This window comes from Protomyctophum bolini (genome assembly GCF_963924005.1).
Source record: "Protomyctophum bolini genome assembly, chromosome: 2".
NCBI lineage: Eukaryota > Metazoa > Chordata > Actinopteri > Myctophiformes > Myctophidae > Protomyctophum > Protomyctophum bolini.
The window spans coordinates 5,351,623-5,371,574 of NC_137863.1; the positions used below are offsets into that span (position 1 = coordinate 5,351,623).

Below are 19,952 nucleotides of genomic sequence, written 5' to 3' on the forward strand. Positions count from 1 at the left end.
ATAGGCCGTGTAGGAAACCCTGCAGTATCTCTGAGGACTGACTCTCTAGGAGTCCCTGTTGAAGACCCCGGTTTAAAAAAATGAAAAGACAAACCTACAAGCTTTCTCTCTAAATGGTAAAATGGTAAATGGTGCATTTATATAGCGCCTTTATCCAAGGCGCTTTACATAGATTGTGCATTACATTCACACATTCTCACACACATTCAAACACCGATGGCAGAGGAAACCATGCAGGGCACCAACCAGCACATCAGGAGCAATTAGGGGTTCCGACTCTTATTCAAGGACACTTAGACTCGATGTTAATGCTTAGATCATGGGTGTCAAACTTTTTTTTTTTTTTTTTTTTTTTTATAGCCAAAATATAGGCTTATAAGTAAGGCTGCATGATATATCGAACATGTACCTTCATCAGAGTGGAGAATATAAGTATAAATCAAGTTGAGCAAAGCCACTCTTCTCTGCCCCTCTCTCTAACAGACACAGTTAACGATTGCTTGTTAAGTGCCTGCCAGACAGACAATCAGATGAAATGAAGGCAGGTGTAGAGTAGAGTGTAGACTAGTGAACTGAACATGTTCTCTTTATATCAAGTACTTCATACCAGCCCCTTATGAAACTACTTCTCCCCAAATCCTAATGGATTTCATTTTCCATCTTGAATGGCAGTAACTAGCATACAATGAGAACTGAGAAGATCTCCACAAAGGTTTACTCATCAAAACTGATTATATAACTGTAACCATCAAAGCATGCACTCAACATAATGGTTATGTGACCATGGCATGTGCATAATATAAAATCTTATACGTTTTATCTGATATTGATTAATATGGGGGGTGGGTTCAATTAATCGATTATTAATCGGCAGAGCTGTCGACTATTCAATTTGGCTGATGTTCACTTTGTGGCATCCCTACAAGTTACAACAAGTGAGTAAGTGACTATCTCTCTTCCATACTGGTGTGTGGCGTCTCTTGCGTGATATGATGAAGTAGAACGGTGCCGTGCACATTATAGGGACAAAGTCGTGTGTGTGTGTGTGTGTGTGTGTGTGTGTGTGTGTGTGAATGTGTGAAGACCCATCTTCTCTTTCTGTCATAGTGACATTGTCCTGCATCAGATCATGTCCAAATCAGGTTCTCCAATCTCCAGTAGCCTCTTCAGTTTTTTGAAGATTTTTTGAGTGGTGCAACCACTCCCTTACGGAGGTGTGTGTGGCTGGCTGGGTCTGAGCACTATGTGTGTGGCTTGCTGGCTGGCTGGGTCTGAGCACTATGTGTGTGGCTTGCTGGCTGGCTGGGTCTGAGCACTATGTGTGTGGCTGGCTGGCTCTGAGCACTATGTATGTGGCTTGCTGGCTGGCTGGGTCTGAGCACTGTGTGTGGCTGGCTGGCTGGCTGGCTGGGTCTGAGCACTATGTGTGTGGCTTGCTGGCTGGCTGGGTCTGAGCACTATGTGTGTGGCTTGCTGGCTGGCTGGCTGGGTCTGAGCATAGATAGATAGATAGATAGATAGATAGATAGATAGATAGATATTATAGCAGTGACTGACTGAAGGGCCTCCCACACCGTCTGCGAACGCCGCGCGTCAAAACAGCCGCCTCCATCATTTTCAATGAACCTATCGCACACCGGCGGCGTCCGACGTGCGCTGACGCGCCGCGTCGGACGGAGCCGGTGTGTGTTGGGCTTGAGACATCGAGCGTGCGTCCGCAACTGGTTGTGGCCCCCATCAAGTGACCTTTTGACCAATGCGGCCCTCGCCCCAAATGAGTTTGACACCCCTGGCTTAGATGCATGCAGAAGACGCTGTAAACAGCTGTGCGTCATTATAGCCACACACGTTTCTAACTTGCGGTCACAGTCGCGATACTTTTCAGTTGTGTGATACTTTTATATTGATTTAACTGTAACAGAAAGTTCTATCCAGACTAGCCAGTGTTGCCAGTGTTGCCAAATAAGCGATTAGTAAGTAATATAGAACACAGAATACAGAACCGGAATCGGTACCGGACTCGAAAAAATCCTAACGATACCCATCCCTAGACTCTAGCCTCGGAAACCCAGACGTTTTACTTAGACTCTAACTGTGGGGGAGCCTGGGATCGAACTGGATCGAACTGCCAGGTTTCCAGTATCAGTATTCCATTAATTGAAGCCATTACACTTATTACGGGTTTGTAGTTAAATTGTGTTTACTCAAAAAAAAACAAAAAAAATGTTGTGGCTTTCGACAGTAGGCTGACAGGAAATGGGGAGAGAGATGGGGGGGGGGGGGGGGGGGGAGACATGCCAGACTGGATTACCAGCCAAGGTGCCTGGACCATTGAGCCATGGCCCAGGCCTACTCCAATTTATTTGACCAAAATCTAATCAAATCAAATCATGAAAATAAACATGTTCTGAAAAAGCACGCGGCCCACCCATCTGTCTGAGCACTCAAGTGGTCTGACCACTTGGGTGGTATTACATATAATGTTTGGGGTCCTTGACATGATATATTGAGAATCACTAAAACATGAGGTTTTTCACAAAATTGTCACTTTTTTTTCGACGTCAGGCCTAAATGGGTTAACTATAAAAGGCAAGCAGACCCTCTGAACAGCGCTGAAGGAATAGGTCCAAAAAGACACCATCTAATCAATAAATAAACAAATAATGCAGGGGTCTCCAAAGTGTTCCAGGCCAAGGACGAGAGAGAGAAAGAGGGACCCATCATCATCATCATCCACTCCACATTGTATTAAATTGCCCAGAGAGTACAGGGTGTTATGGCTGTGTAGGCGTGACGATGTAGAATGAAGGCATGGAATTACCCTTTTCAAGGTCTGTGTGAATGTGAGCAATGATTTAATTCTCCACATGTTTCTCAACTGGACGAAGCAGGACTGAAAGTACAATTTGCCCGTCAAAGGACAAAGTCAGGGTCGAACCGCACACACCTATAGATTTAGAGCCGAGGTCTTTACGTCAGCCTATAGCTGTGCCTGGATGGTGTGGGTGGAGTCTGGGGTAGCCAATAGGAGGAGGACGTGTATGGATTGATTGATTGATTGATTGATTGATTGATTGATTAATAACAGTTTGCAGTATTTCAGTACATTTCAAGTACAACTCAATACAAAAAAAATCACACCTCTCTCTCTCTCTCTCTCTATTTGTACGTCTCTAAATGTTTTGATGAATTGAACATGGTGGACCCTCTTGTAAACAAGTGTAATGCTTAATTGGGTCGTCCACTCAAAGTTGAGAGTCTTTGTATTGAGTCTGTGCTTGAAATGTACTGTAATTCTGCAAACTGTTAATAAATAAAATATTTCAATCAATCAACCAATAATGCCACGGTTTCCATACCGACAGATGGCAGCAAAGGAAATAACTATGAAGGCCCTGTAGAACAAAATCACCAACGACTTATTTCTCCACCTGGCATCAGTTGAAGAGAGGTTGATTGCCTCATTATATCACTGATTGAAGGACGTCTGCTTTCCTAACCCTAACCCTGCACTCCATTTACCACAATGTTGCTTTTGTTTCGCTACTTAATTACTTCACCTAATTAACGCCACTGCACAGCGGCAGCAACTGTGTGTGTGTGTGTGTGTGTGTGTGTGTGTGTGTGTGCGTTGTGTGTGACAGGTACCTTCAGACTGCGTAGGTAGCGTTTGGTGTGGACCACCAGGAGGTCGTCCTCCGTAGCCTCGCGGGCCTCAACGATGTTCCCATCACTGACCAGCTGCTCCTCTGACAGAGAAACACACACACGCCACCATTACTCCTTACTCTGCTCACTGCTATATGGGCAAGGCAAGGCACGGCACGGCACGGCAAGGAAGGGCAAGATCATTTTGCGACTCACAACCTATAGGTCGCAACCTTTGCAGGGCCCCAATAGCACGCGTAATTTTCGTAATTTTCTGAGTTTTTATCATCTTTTTGACCTAAATCAAATCAATGGCCATTATTTGACACTTTTGGTTGTTGAGAAACAGCTCCTAAAACATTATTTGACACTTTTGGCTGTTGAAAAACAGCTTCTAACCATTATTTGACACTTTTGTCAAATAATAATCGAACAAATCTCAAATCGAACAAATCGAATAAATCTCAAATCTAACAAATATCAAATCGAACAAATTTCAAATCGAACAAATCTCAATAACAACAATATTATGTCTCATGTCTCATTTCTTATTATTTTTCATTTCTCATTATTTCTCATTTCTTATTATTTCTCATTTTCATTTCTATAACACCATTTTGGTGTTATAGCATCATGTTATGCTTTAGCTATTGAAAGATAGCAGATCTACAAACTCATAGCGTGCCACCGAGTGGCGCGCTACGAGCGGCGCGCTATGAGCTTGTAGGTCTGCTATTTTTTAGAATCTGATCTCAGGTCAGAATGGGTTAATCATTTTAATTTCTTATTATTTCTCATTTCTTATTTTGTTTATTATTTTCCTTATTTTTCCCCTATTTTTTTCTTATTTTTCCCCTATTTTTTTCTTATTTTTTCCCTATTTCTTTCTTCTTTTTCCTATTTTTTTCTTTTTTTTCCGAACAATTTGAATCGAACAAATCTCAAATCGAACAAAATCTCAAATCGAACAAATCTCAAATCGAACAAAATCTCAAATCGAACAAATCTCAAATCGAACAAATCGAATCAAACAAATCTCAAATCGAACAAAATCTCAAATCGAACAAATCGCAAATCGAGCAAATCGCAAATCGCAAATCGAATCGAACAAATCTCAAATCGAACAAAATCTCAAATCGGACAAATCTCAAATCGAACAAAATCTCAAATCGAACAAATCTCAATAACAACAATATTATTTCTCATGTCTCATTTCTTATTATTTCTCATTTCTTATTATTTCTCATTTCTCATTTCTTATTATTTCTCATTTTCATTTCTATAACAACATTTTGGTGTTATAGCATCATGTTACGCTTTAGCTATTGAAAAATAGCAGATCTACAAACTCATAGCGCGCCACCGAGTGGCGCGCTACGAGCTTGTAGGTCTGCTGTTTTTGAAAAATCGAAGAACGACTGACATTTTTGGAATCTGATCTCTGGTCAGAATGGGTTAATCAGACCAGTGTGTGTCCAGTGGAAACCTCGTATGAATCTGATCTCAGGTCAGAATGGGATGAATACGTGGTCCACTGCCCCGTTGTGTACCTTTTAGAAAGCGGATGACTTTCCCCCACTTGCCAGCGTCGAAGGCGTGCAGCTTCTCCAGACCCATGAAGGTGATGTTGTAGTTGGGATGGTAGACGATGGGCAGACATGTAGCAGGGATGCTGTCGTAGAGACCACTGCTGAGAGACAGACAGACAGACCACTGCTGAGAGACAGACAGACCACTGCTGAGAGACAGACAGACAGACAGACCACTGCTGAGAGACAGACAGACAGACCACTGCTGAGAGACAGACAGACCACTGCTGAGAGACAGACAGACAGACAGACCACTGCTGAGAGACAGACAGACAGACCACTGCTGAGAGACAGACAGACTGACCACTGCTGAGAGACATACAGACAGACCACTGCTGAGAGCCAGACAGACAGACCACTGCTGAGAGACAGACAGACCACTGCTGAGAGACAGACAGACAGACAGACCACTGCTGAGAGACAGACAGACAGACCACTGCTGAGAGACAGACAGACCACTGCTGAGAGACAGACAGACAGACAGACAGACCACTGCTGAGAGACAGACAGACTGACCACTGCTGAGAGACATACAGACAGACCACTGCTGAGAGACAGACAGACAGACAGACCACTGCTGAGAGACAGACAGACAGACAGACAGACCACTGCTGTTAGACAGACAGACAGACAGACAGACAGACCACTGCTTTTAGACAGACAGACAGTGGAGGAGATCTTGAATAAACAAGAAGGTGGCCGCACACACCAATAGCTAGAGTACCAATATTTATTAGGACAGCAGGTAAGACAGGAATATCCAACGTTTCGGCGGTTAAGCCTTCATCAGGGAATACACAGAGCACACAATGGTTCACACTTAAATATGGTGCCAGAGAGTCATGCAACCAATCAGAAGGGGGTAGGGGAACACGGGTTAAATAAGACCTGTCCCTGTGATATGAGAGGTAGGGATCATGGTCATGTGGTGTCTCAAGTTCACATACAAGAGTTTATCTCAAAAATGACTATAAGGCCTCCCAAGAGGCTCTGGACGAAATATTCCTTGTCATGGGGACACTACAATGTATATAAGAGTTACAGCAGAAAAGCAAATGTGAAATAAAGAACCATATAACAGCAATATCTATACAAAAATAAAATTAAAATACATAATTAAATACATTCAATGCAATCAATATAGAAAAAACATTTTAAAGTGGATTCAATACATATACTGGCAATAGACCTGAATGCCCCTCTATGGAGTCGGCCTGTATATGTATAGGTCACCTGCAGGTGAAAAGGGGAAGGCGGCCATCAAAGTAAGGTTAAAAGGAGGGTTTACCAAAAATGTATTAAAAGGTTAAGTTTTGTACAGGTACAAAAATATTTTGATTGTAATTTATTTTTACAAAAAGGATTTGAGGTCCAAATCTACATTAAGGCCAAGGGGAGATAATGTTTTTAAGGACTGAATCCAGAAAGCTTCGCGTTTAAGCAGAAGCTGATCAATCTGTCCTCCTCAGACAGACAGACCACTGCTGTTAGACAGACAGACAGACAGACCACTGCTGAGAGACAGACAGACAGACCACTGCTGTTAGACAGACAGACAGACAGACCACTGCTGTTAGACAGACAGACAGACAGACCACTGCTGAGAGACAGACAGACAGACAGACCACTGCTGTTAGACAGACAGACAGACAGACCACTGCTGAGAGACAGACAGACAGACAGACCACTGCTGTTAGACAGACAGACAGACAGACCACTGCTGAGAGACAGACAGACAGACAGACCACTGCTGTTAGACAGACAGACAGACAGACAGACCACTGCTGTTAGACAGACAGACAGACCACTGCTGTTAGACAGACAGACAGACCACTGCTGAGAGACAGACAGACAGACCACTGCTGAGAGACAGACAGACAGACAGACCACTGCTGTTAGACAGACAGACAGACCACTGCTGAGAGACAGACAGACAGACCACTGCTGAGAGACAGACAGACAGACCACTGCTGAGAGACAGACAGACAGACCACTGCTGAGAGACAGACAGACAGACCACTGCTGAGAGCCAGACAGACAGACCACTGCTGAGAGACAGACAGACAGACCACTGCTGAGAGACAGACAGACAGACCACTGCTGAGAGACAGACAGACAGACCACTGCTGAGAGACAGACAAACAGACCACTGCTGAGAGACAGACAGACAGACCACTGCTGTTAGACAGACAGACAGACAGACAGACCACTGCTGAGAGACAGACAGACAGACCACTGCTGAGAGACAGACAAACAGACCACTGCTGAGAGACAGACAGACAGACAGACAGACCACTGCTGAGAGACAGACAAACAGACCACTGCTGAGAGACAGACAGACCACTGCTGAGAGACAGACAGACAGACCACTGCTGAGAGACAGACAGACAGACCACTGCTGAGAGACAGACAAACAGACCACTGCTGAGAGACAGACAGACCACTGCTGAGAGACAGACAGACAGACCACTGCTGAGAGACAGACAGACCACTGCTGAGAGACAGACAGACCACTGCTGAGAGACAGACAGACCACTGCTGAGAGACAGACAGAACACTGCTGAGAGACAGACAGACCACTGCTGTTAGACAGACAGAACACTGCTGAGAGACAGACAGACCACTGCTGTTAGACAGACAGAACACTGCTGAGAGACAGACAGACCACTGCTGTTAGACAGACAGACCACTGCTGAGAGACAGACAGACCACTGCTGTTAGACAGACAGACCACTGCTGAGAGACAGACAGACCATTGCTGTTAGACAGACAGACCACTGCTGAGAGACGGACAGACCACTGCTGTTAGACAGACAGACCACTGCTGAGAGACAGACAGACCACTGCTGTTAGACAGACAGACCACTGCTGTTAGACAGACAGACCACTGCTGAGAGACAGACAGACCACTGCTGTTAGACAGACAGACCACTGCTGAGAGACAGACAGACCACTGCTGTTAGACAGACAGACCACTGCTGAGAGACAGACAGACCACTGCTGAGAGACAGACAGACAGACCACTGCTGAGAGCCAGACAGACCACTGCTGAGAGACAGACAGACCGACCACTGCTGAGAGACAGACAGACAGACCACTGCTGTTAGACAGACAGACCACTGCTGAGAGACAGACAGACCACTGCTGAGAGACAGACAGACAGACCACTGCTGAGAGACGCAGACAGACAGACAGAAGGTCTAAAGGTGTTAACAACAGGCCTTGATGAGTTAAGTAGCCTATACTACCGTCAGTGCGTTTCTGTTTTGCTGTTGCGTTGTACAGCACGTGGTTCTTAAAGGACCCCCACATTGATAAATGCATTTCAGCTCGGACCCCCATCTGAAAGCGGTTTGTGCCAGGGGCTATACCCCCAGAAGAGGTGGTCCCTGGCACAAAAAGGAAAAAAAAGGGGGGGCAAGCTTGCAGCGCAGTGACACACTGTGAGCTTGTACATCTGCTATTTTCGAATGGCCAACATATAAAGTGGTTAAAATGATTGCGATGCTACTTTTGCTGTGATTAACTACTTTTGCAGGATCCCCCCCCCCCCCACACACACACACACACACACCCCCAAAGGACCCCAGTTTGAGAACCACTCTTCTACAGTATACACTGATAACTGGAGAGGAATGTGTCCTTGTGAGACAATAAAGTGTAAAGTCTAAATAATGCATTGTTTGTGCACTTACCTTTTTTTCTGTTCACTATCTTCTTTGTGAGACATTTTCCCCAGCAGGCATTTCTTGTTCTCATCTGCACATGAAAAACAATCATAGAACTGTCAAATACTATCTATATACATGTGCACATGAAACACATCGCACAATGTTTACATGATATGGAGTCACCACTCACTCACCACGGGGGCATAATAATGGGCATAGCGTAGCTAGTGATTCAAGGGCTGGAGCCAGAAATTGTTTATTATTCCATCCTATAGGCTAATTTATGTATATCACTTGACTACACCTAGCCCTAGCCCCACAAGCAGAACCCAATGGTAGTAAAGTTTCTGACATTTTTAAGACTTTTTCGGAGGGTTTCGAACATTCGAGAGGGGCTAACCTAGCCCTAGAATGGCTCTTGTTGTTTCATACAGTATTTCACATACAGAGCTAGCCATGCGGTTCATGACTTTCTGGTCGGACTTTAACATGCGCGGCCTAAATGTGATAAATGCTCCGTTTGTACTCACCCATTAAATAACTCCAAAGAGTGAAAAATGGTCCTCTAGTTTTATATCCATGTTAAAGTTCTGGCACAAAACGTGTATTTAGTCAATTATCTCCACTTTTTCAAGAGATGCACACGGACATCTTTCTCTCCGGGCGAGGGCGGGAATAATCGATGAACTGATTTTACAAATACGTCTTTGTTTACCGCAGACGTCATCAACAATTGACCAGGGAAACACAAAAGTTTGGGTCACACAATTGGCAGGTGCTTTGCGATAGGTGCTGGGTAATTAATCACACCACCTGCCAACTGTGTGACCCAAACTTTTGTGTTTGGGTCATGCAAATGAGCCCACAACCCAAAAATGGGTCCCTACCTTATTTATATAATAATTATGTATATAATAATTATTTATATTTATTATATACTATATTAATATATACTCTAAAAGTCTAAGGTCCCGACCCACTGTTTGAGAAACAGTGGACTGTCCCTTTAGTCTCTGGTCCATAGCAGTGCCAGTGACGCATGCGCATAGCGCAGCAGCAGCACATAAACAGAGCTAAAGACGCAACACAAGGAAGAACATGATTTAATACTCTTCTACACAACACACATTATCCTTTATCGTACGTTCATTTCATACGCATTTAAACATTGTTGACGTTGCATCTCGATCTTCCTCATATCGACGTGATTTACAACAACAGATGTATATTAATTTGTGAGGCTGCTTGGAAAACTCACCTGCTTAGAAATAACCACACACAGAGAGAGAGAGACGCACAGATCAGAAACGCCAACAGAACAGATCGCTGGAGGGAGTGCAGGATCTTGTTCCCTGTCCAAACGGGATTCTTTCTGTGTAACTACAACAACGAGATCAAAGTAAACGCAGCAGCAACATTTCCACCGACTACACACACACACACACTACTGTACTGTCTGTCTGTGTGCTTCTTCTGTCCTGCGCTGCGCAACGTGCGTAAGCTACGTAGAGAGCGTAGTAGTACTGGCAGTCCATTAACCTGCCTCACCACTCACCAGGCTTTCCACCACAGCAGTCCATAAGCAGTGGTGTAATGCAATCCATTTTTCACCCCTGTGTCAATCATCTAATGTGATCCTGGGCTCTACACACCCTCCACCAACCTAGTCCCCATATATGGGGGACAAGGGGAGAGCAACGGACTTGAACTCATGCTTCCTTCATGCCTGAGTGTCCAAGTTGCTCCTTTACACCTGACAGGGGGGAGTTTCCCTGGTTGGACGTAGCGCGTGGAAGGAACACGTTATTCCAACCAGTTCCTTTCCCCTCCATCAGGCGCCCCGGCTGGCCAGGGGGAGGCAGTTTAGTGACCAGGATTACTGCATGTTTAAGGTACCTACCCTATGGGACACGGGGAGAACATGCAAACTCCACACAGAAAGGCTCTTTCGCCAACCCCGCCTTCAGGTATGGGCACTGATGACGCGGAGGAGGAAACACGCCGCCAGCACCCACAGCGTCCCGAGCGGGAATCGAACCCAGGACCTTCTAGCTGTGAGGCGACAGACAGCACTACCAACTGTGCCACCGTGCCCCCACACAGCAAGTATTGGCATCATTGTAATAATAATCTAAATCTACAAAGTCAATTTTATTTCTAGAGCACATTTAAAACAACCAAGGTTGACCAAAGTGCTGGACAGCGCATAAAAAACAAACATACAGTAGGCAAAATGCACAAAAGTAACTAGTAAAGTTTGAACTTAATAGTAGTGTGGTAAAAAGTATTGAAATTTTAAAATACTAAAAGGAATTTACCTCAAAAGTGTACTTAGTAGCTATACTCACCACTGAGCAAAGATTGATTCTGTTGCTCACGTTAGCTGGCTGCGCAGTGACTGACAGACTGGCTGCGCAGTGACTGACAGACTGGCTGCGCAGTGACTGACAGACTGGCTGCGCAGTGAATGACAGACTGGCATTGTTGTAAACATGATATGATTTGAGTTAATTTTATGTTTAGACTGTATTTTGAGTTGGTTGTACTTGTTGGTGATTTTCCAATCAACAGGACAGACAGGACCTACAGTAGGAGACGGGATTAGGAGGGGAGGGGACAGTATGGAGGGGACAGGGATTAATAATAATGAAGTTAAAAATAAGGGACAAATGCCAACGTTTGGTGACAACAACGCCTGTCTCTTATCATAACTACACTGTGACTTCTCTGTCTGTCTTTCTGTCTGTCTGTCTGTCTGTCTGTCTGTCTGTCTGTCTGTCTGTCTGTCTGTCTGTCTGTCTGTCTGTCTGTCCCTCGTGCAAATGTGGAGCCTACACTATATGTTGTAGTAAAACAAATGGTGCTCAACCTTTTTTTATTCAAAGATCAAGGTTCAAGTTTATTTACTGTCCCCGAAGGGCAACTTGAGTTGCAGCGGCATAGAACAATCAGAACAATACAATACAACATAATACAACATAGAACAATCAGAACAATACAATACAACATAATACAGTACACATAGAACAACCAGAACAATACAATACAACATAATACAGTACACATAGAACAATCAGAACAATACAATAAAACATACTACAGTACACATAGCAGATACCATGCAAGAAAGTACAATATAACCATACAATTGACCATGAAGTGCAAAGCGTTAAAAGTGCTACAGTATGCAATAAAGTGCACATTGACCATAGAAGGTGCATTATAGGCGCGAGACCAATAAAGTGCTCATATATAAGGCCTATAGGTTAACTTGTCTCCTTCACCTTCCCTCAGCAGCATTCATTTGTCATGTGCAAACGGAATCACGGACAAAGGAATATTTGTGCCAAACGGAAGGAGTTTGTATTCTGTAGTCTATACTTCCATTTGGCCTTGTCTTGAAAAAGGTTTGGAACCACTGATGTTTAGTTTAGTTTAGTTTAGTTTATTAGTTTGTTTTTTCTTTCCATACAAAACATTTTTAGTTCATCAGTTTTTTCTTTTTCTTATTCTGGAAAATTACCCTATATTACGTCTACCCTTTTGTCCATTAAATTAAAATAATACAAATGTAAATAGTACATCCCTTTTACAGGTCCTCAAACAACATTTCTACTGAACAGTGCAATATTCATGTTTCTTTTCCTTTTTAGTGGTTCCAAACCTCTTTCATGTCAACGACCCCCAAATGGACACTCATTAGCCCGCGGACCCCCATTAGAAAGCCCCATAAGAGAAGATCTTTACGGCTCTGGTCTGGCAGTGATTTTCACCGATTTTCATTTCAAGGAACCCCCCCCCAGGCTTGACCTGAAATATAGGCTACGTACGGACCCCCCATTTAATGGCATTTCTATCTCTGGGACCCCCCAATGTATATTGTAGAATCAAAGTTATTTTTTAACTCTGAGAGTTTACAAACGGGTCCATTTGGTTCCATTTGTACACTCTGAGCTACAGACCCGTAATGGTCCATTTGGTCCATTATTGGTAGCAAAAAAAAAACATGTACTTCAGATACTCAAGTAGGCTTACAGTATGTTGCTGTCGGGAGTCGGGCAGAAATATCTTATCACCATAATCATGCGAAATGTGTGTGTGTTTGTTCTGTCATACATCGTCACGCAAGAAGTATCAAAAATAGCATATATACGAGCTCAAAGCTATGCGTTTCAAGCTTGTTAACTCATTCTGACCCATAACATCATGTTATGCTTTAGCTATCGAAAAATAGCAGATCTACAAGCTCATAGCGCGCCACCGAGTGGCGCGCTACGAGCTTGTAGGTCTGCTATTTTTGAAAAATCGAAGAACGACTGACATTTTTAGAATCTGATCTCAGGTCAGAATGGGTTCATCAGACCAGTGTGTGTCCAGTGGAAACCTCGTATGAATCTGATCTCAGGTCAGAATGGGTTAATCAGACCAGTGTGTGTCCAGTGGAAACCTCGTATGAATCTGATCTCAGGTCAGAATGGGTTAATCAGACCAGTGTGTGTCCAGTGGAAACCTCGTATGAATCTGATCTCAGGTCAGAATGGGTTAATCAGACCAGTGTGTGTCCAGTGGAAACCCTCGTATGAATCTGATCTCAGGTCAGAATGGGTTAATCTGCTATTTTTACAATTTGAATCCTGAAAAGTACGAGTTTTGGACACACCGAGTTTCCACCCGACAGACTTTTTTATTATGTATTACTGTAACAATAAAAGGGTGATTTTAAATTGTGTCAACATGAAGGAAAATAAATGAGCACACAGGCTATTTATAGCATGTCTGTGTTATGATGATCGTGATTATGTAATATATGTTTTATCACTGCCATGATGATGTCATGCGTGTCCTCGATGCTCATTGGCTGTCGATGATAACAGGGCGGGAGTGCAGAGCAAGCTGTCACCTATAGGATACACTTTGTCTGACGTACGGGTCACGGACCCGTTATGTTATTATGGGTAAAGTAAATAATATCATTGTTACTTTTTTACATTTCCTATATTTCCCCTCACAGTTCTTTCCAAAACATGTTCAGAAAGAATACAAATAAATACATCTGAAAAAAAGACAGCTTGTTCAAATAGCCTATACTCAGTCGAATAGCAGGCGGGAACCCCTTTTGGTGTTTTAAACATCGACTTTTGAAAAATAGCAGATCTACAAGCTCATAGCGCGCCACCGAGTGGCGCGCTACGAGCTTGTGGGTCTGCTATTTTTGAAAAATCGAAGAACCACTGACATAGAAACATAGCTTTTTCAGAAAACTGTCAGGATGTAGAAGACATTTTTAGAATCTGATCTCAGGTCAGAATGACAAACAAGAAGTGTTTCAGGAGGTGTGGGGCCGTTTTATAAGATACATAAAGAACAATAATTTGTCACATTTAATGGATGGAGCTGAAGAGGAGTAGTGCTTTTTTATTGTTGGTTTATTGTTGTTTTGCTTTATATCAGTAATTGTCTTGTAATGTTCATTGTTGTTTTTTTGTATATTTGTATTGTCATTTGTGTGTAAAAAAGGAAAATAAATACATTGTTGGAAAAGAAAGAATAGCAACTCAGTCAGGTGGGTCCAGTTTAGAGGGGGTGCTCCCTCTATGTAATCCTATACTGTAGCTCATCATGCTAACCAAATTATACCCATACAATATAAATGATATCTAATAAACCTACAGTATAGGCTACATATAAACATATGAACCCCCCCCCCCCAACACATCTCCTCAGGGGTAAATAACAACACAAGCCAATAAACCCACACTCTCTCTCTCTCTCTCTCTCTCTCTCTCTCTCTCTCTCTCTCTCAATAAACAGCATCCCAGACATGCAGCATATTTCTCCTCATACAGTAACAGCCGTGGGACACGATATCACACAACAATTGTGACATTGTTGCTGTCGTCAATTAAGCGAAAACCTCATATCTCCATATCTCAACATTGTTTTTTTGTCTCTCTCTCTCCATTCTGTCCAGAGCCCGGGGCAGTCGGGGCAGAGGTATTTTGTGGCGGTTCTGGACAACCGTGGGTCCAACCGACTCGACACCGGGCGCTGCACCACTCCCTGTGGGGGTGTGGAATGCGTGTGCATGTGACCGACGTCGGTGTGGCGAACGGTTCTCCAGTGACGTGTATTACAGTAGGTAAGTTCTGGGTATGATGATGATGTCACGCACACAACCTCCATTCTTTTTTTTCTAATTCACAAATTCCTTTTTTGTTTGAATTGCCCTACTGAAAAGCAACTGTCTGCCACTGTACTTTTTGCTTAAAAATATATATTTGAATCCTGAAAAGTAACAGTTTTTGGACATAGTAGTGTAGCAGCTAGGATTCCACCCATCAGAAAGTGCTCAGTATACGTATAACGCTGTTACCAATTAAGGCCCTGCAATCAAAATACTTGAGCACAAAAGGACACAAACAAACTTCACATTTTTGTGTAAAAAAAAAAAGAAGAAAAATACACTGATCTATAGCGGGGGCTGGTTGTGCCAAGGACCCCAAAATGGACATGTATTTGACCACGGACCACCAACACCCCAACATGCTGCTCAATGTTTTGCCACTCAGTCTAGATGAGGGGGGCGTGTCCTGATGGGAAAGTCATGCATGTGCATACTCTCTATAGTTTGACGCAAGCTTAGCTATAGGGCTCTGGACTATCAGAGGTTGGGTTGCAATAAGCTGCGGGAACATCATTTTGTACAGTCTGGTCTAGAATATGAGGGGGGCGTGTCCTGATGGGACTCTATTATATTATTACCAGGCCTGCAGTCATAATACTCGAGCACAACGAACGGGACTGGACTGGCATCAAAATGTATACTGTATAGCTAGTATAAGTGCTCATTATGCAGAATGTGTCCCCTTTTCACACAGTCTTGTTGTATTTCGTGGCGAGTGATTGATTTCACATTAATATAGTAATAGTGTAGCGCGCAGTGTAAATAAATAAACGAACTGAGAGCTGGACATTATAGTGAGAAATGAAGCCCGTCACGACCTTGGCAATAAAGCCTGTCAGATTACAGTGCACACACACACACACACGCACACACACACACACTCACACTCACACACTCTAAAGCGTAATGCATGTGACTGTATAAGTAATAAGTATGTATGCAGTGTGGCACACACACACGTACACAGCATGCATTGCGCAGAGAGAGATAACGGCGTTGCGCTCTGCAGTTCATCAGTCACCACATAAACACCATCCATCACGTCCGGTCGTTCCCATAATGGACACGGCAGCAGCACAGCTGTATATTATACACGACTGCATGCTTATTGGTTCTGCACGGCACAGACAACGTGACCACTCTGCTGATGGTGATTATTGTCTAGTGGGATTGATTTGCTAACGCGTGTTAATCCATTTCGACCTGAAGCCGATTTAAACAAAAAATAAGTCTTCTACTGTAAGTTCTAAGTTGAAAAACCTATGTTTCTATGTCAGTGTTGGTGTCCAACCATTTTTATGTCAAGGACCCCCAGACTTATTTGTATTTGGACAGAAGCAAAGATTTGAGTTAAAAATGTTGACTCTGAAAGAATATATATTCAAAGATTTGCGCCACATTTTTCACGACTTTTCAAAAATAGCAGAACTACAAGCTCGTAGCGCGCCACTAGCTTGTAGATCTTCTATTTCTCAATAGCTATAGTATAAAGCATAACATAATGCTATAACACCGAAAGGGGTTCCCGCCCCAAAGTGGGTTAAATGATCTCTGCAGGATTTTATATGTCATAATCAAAATAATGTTTCAGCTGCATTAAACGATCGTGTCTTTGCATGCCTGGTTTATACGCTGCTTTGATTGGCGAAGGGTTGGGTTATGGAATTATTTAAAGTCATCTCTGTGTTTGCATGCTTCTGAAAAAAGTACATCTGCTCAAGGGGGAGGAGGGAGGGGGGTCCTATTGTTCGACTCCACCACATCTCGTGTGTGTGTGTGTGTGTGTGTGTGTGTGTGTGTGTGTGTGTGTGTGTGTGTGTGTGTGTGTAGGGGGGGGGGTCTTGGTCTTCTTCCCGCTATTAGCCTCGGAAACCCAGACGACGTTATATTTCCAGGGAGAAAATTCTTCCCGCCGTCAAATCTGGGGCTTTCTTCATAATGGACAATGTTGTGCTCCTCCTATTGGCTGTCCAGAGGGAGCAACACATCAAAGAACATGATGAACAAAGTATAGGCAGAAACAATGTAATCCTGCTACTACTCTGCCACCACAATGTGGAATGCACCATCCATGATTAAAGGGATGGAACAGTGGTTTCTCTCTAAATGGGCATAAAACATCTTTCAGGAGACCACAAGGGGCGAGGTCAATGTCATTTCCCCATCTCTTTTGTGCATAGCCTATTAGTGTTTTGGTTGTGTTGATGTGTTCATGTTCAGGTCAGCCTGCAATGACATCCCAGGTCATCCCAGCTTAGCTATAGTAAAAATATTTGGGACGACCGTTGAGCCGATTCTACTCTATGGCTCCGAGACATGGGACACTCAAAGAAACAAGAGAATTGGTTGGATGGCACTTACACCCGCCTTCTACTGAGAGCGCACAATCTGTCTTGGAAGAACCACCCATTGACTAATCTATATAATATACTGCAACCTTCTCCGTGTTTCTTCACTGGTCCGATCCAGACGAGCGCAGTTTGCCGGCCACTGCTATACAGAGCTGACAATGAGGTTATAATTATCTTCCCTTCTTCTCTGGAGTCCTGCCTCAGGGCGGACCAGAGGTAGAAAGCTGTCGTTCCCTGATGTCATCGCTATAGGGACACATGCTTCAGTAGGCAGGAACTAGGGGTGGCAATGAAGGACCGTGAAGTCTGGCGCATTTCGGTATGTGCAGCAACTTTAATAGAGGTCAACAAAGGTCATGATTCAATGCAAAACAGAGTCAAATGGACCCGTATAGTTTTCACACTCTGACGTAAAATGAACACTGAGGAGTTTGACAATCATGTGCAGGAGTTTGTGCAATTGGGGTCCCAGAGATAACAATGTGTATCTGGTTTCAATTCATATCAATCTGGGGGTCCAGCAGGGGACAGACAGGACCCCCCACTACGAGGGGTTAGGAGGAGGGGACAGTAGGAGGGAGGGGACAGACCGGACCCCCCCACTATGAGGGGTTAGGAGGGGACAGTAGGAGGGAGGGGACAAATGCCAGTGTTTTGTTTGGTGACAACAGTGCCTGGCTCTGATCATCACTGCAACTCTAACAGAGACGCAGTGTGTGTGTGTGTGTGTGTGTGTGTGTGTGTGTGTGTGTGTGTGTGTGTGTGTGTGTGTGTGTGTGTGTGTGTGTGTGTGTGTGTGTGTGTGTGTGTGTGTGTGTTGTGTTTGTGTTTGTGTGTGTGTGTGTGCGTGCGTGCGTGCGTGCGTGCGTGCACCAATGAAGTGAAAAGCAAAATAGTCCCTGAGTGGTTAAATAATTTCAAATTTGAATATGAATGAATATATTAATTCATCCATGTATATAGGAATGTCTTGTTTGTTCATTGGAGTACACACTACACAGCACAGCAATTTGTTTGTCATTTTCTGATGTATGTAAAGTGTCCACATCATGTGTGTAGTTTGTATGTAAAATGGTAAATGGTGCATTTATATAGCGCCTTTATCCAAGGTGCTTTACATATAGATTATGCATTACATTCACCCATTCACACACACATTCATACACCATATGGTGGAAACCATGCAAGGCACCAACCAGCACATCAGCAGCAATTAGGGGTAGAGTCTTGCTCAAGGACACTTTTCCACCGGTTGGTTCCCAGTGGGAACCGGTTCAGTTCTTTTTGGTTTTTAGTCCATGAGCCAGAGTTCCAAAATTGGAACGTTAATTATGAATTGAGTGGAGCAAAACCATACCTATATATTAGATTGTTATCGCCATGAAACTTCTCCAATTGAGTACTTACACGAAGACAATGATTTATTGTATTACACATTTTACTATTTTAAATATGCAAATGAGGCATTATGTAGGAAAATATGCAAAATAATAGAAAATATGAAAAAGCTGCTACTGTGGAAGTGTTATCATGTATTAATTTACTTGTATTGATCCTATAAACAATTTAATATAGGGTATAGTTTGCCCACCAATTTTGGAGCTCTGGCTCATATGGACTAAAAACCAAAAAGAACTGAACCGGTTCCCACTGGGAACCAACCGGTGGAAAAGGGGTCTAACTCATGGGGGAGCCCGGGTTTGAACTGGGAACCTTTGCGGTTACCATCCAGCCACTCTACCCACTGATCCACTGCCCTAAACTTGTGTTTGTGGAGTCCTGCACCTCCTCTGGCAAATTAGACCCAATGAAACCTTTCCCTTCACTCCAATAGTGTTGCTTTTCGGGCAGAAACCTTGCATACCCGAAACCAGTGCCCTGGTTTTGGATATGCAAAGTGCTTTGCGAGGCGTTGTTCATGTTGTGAGCTTGTAGATCGGTCTGTTTTCCCGACATTAGTATGACGATGAAGTAGGGCTTTCATTCGTTTACGAGAAAAAACGTTGAAATAACGGAGATAAGAGGTTTTCTGCCCCAACAGCATGTGAGATTAACCCATTTTGAGCGGGAACCCCTTTTGGTATATGTTTTAAGCATTCTGTTGTACTTTAGCTATTGGAAAATAGCAGATCTACAAGCTCATAGCGCGCCACCGAGTGGCGCGCCACGAGCTTGTAGGTCTGCTATTTTTGAAAAGTCGTGAAAATGTGGTGCAAATCTTTGAATATATTCTTTCAGGGCGAAAGCTTTTAACTCAAATCTTTGCTTCTATATAAGGGTGGATCCCTGGAACAACATATTTTCAGATGGGGGCCAATTACATCATATATTTGTGGGGGGTCCTTGACATGAAAAGGTTTGAGAACGACTGACATACGTATAGAAACATGGTTTTTGATTTGTAAAATCTGGTCTCGGTGGAAATGGGTTAATGAAGTTTCTTTCCCAGTCGTATCGTCTAATGATTGAATTGCAGGCGCCGGTCACTGCATGCAGACTATAGAGATGC

The 19,952-nt window shown here is 43.5% G+C and overlaps 1 protein-coding gene across 1 annotated transcript in view; it reads right to left on the bottom strand.

The window, feature by feature from the left end:
- Nucleotides 1-9,005, bottom strand: part of hdac11 (histone deacetylase 11) — a gene marked incomplete at its 3' end in the record, with an annotated part of 82,050 nt that extends 73,045 nt beyond the window's left edge. The window contains exons 1-3 of the mRNA XM_080779308.1: nucleotides 8,933-9,005; nucleotides 5,199-5,338; nucleotides 3,649-3,749 (exon numbers count right to left, since the gene is read on the bottom strand). Coding sequence (XP_080635434.1) covers nucleotides 3,649-3,749; nucleotides 5,199-5,338; nucleotides 8,933-8,967 — 276 coding nt within the window. The 5' untranslated portion in view covers nucleotides 8,968-9,005. The remainder of the gene's footprint in view (nucleotides 1-3,648; nucleotides 3,750-5,198; nucleotides 5,339-8,932) is intronic.
- Between the last annotated feature and the right edge of the window lie 10,947 nt (nucleotides 9,006-19,952).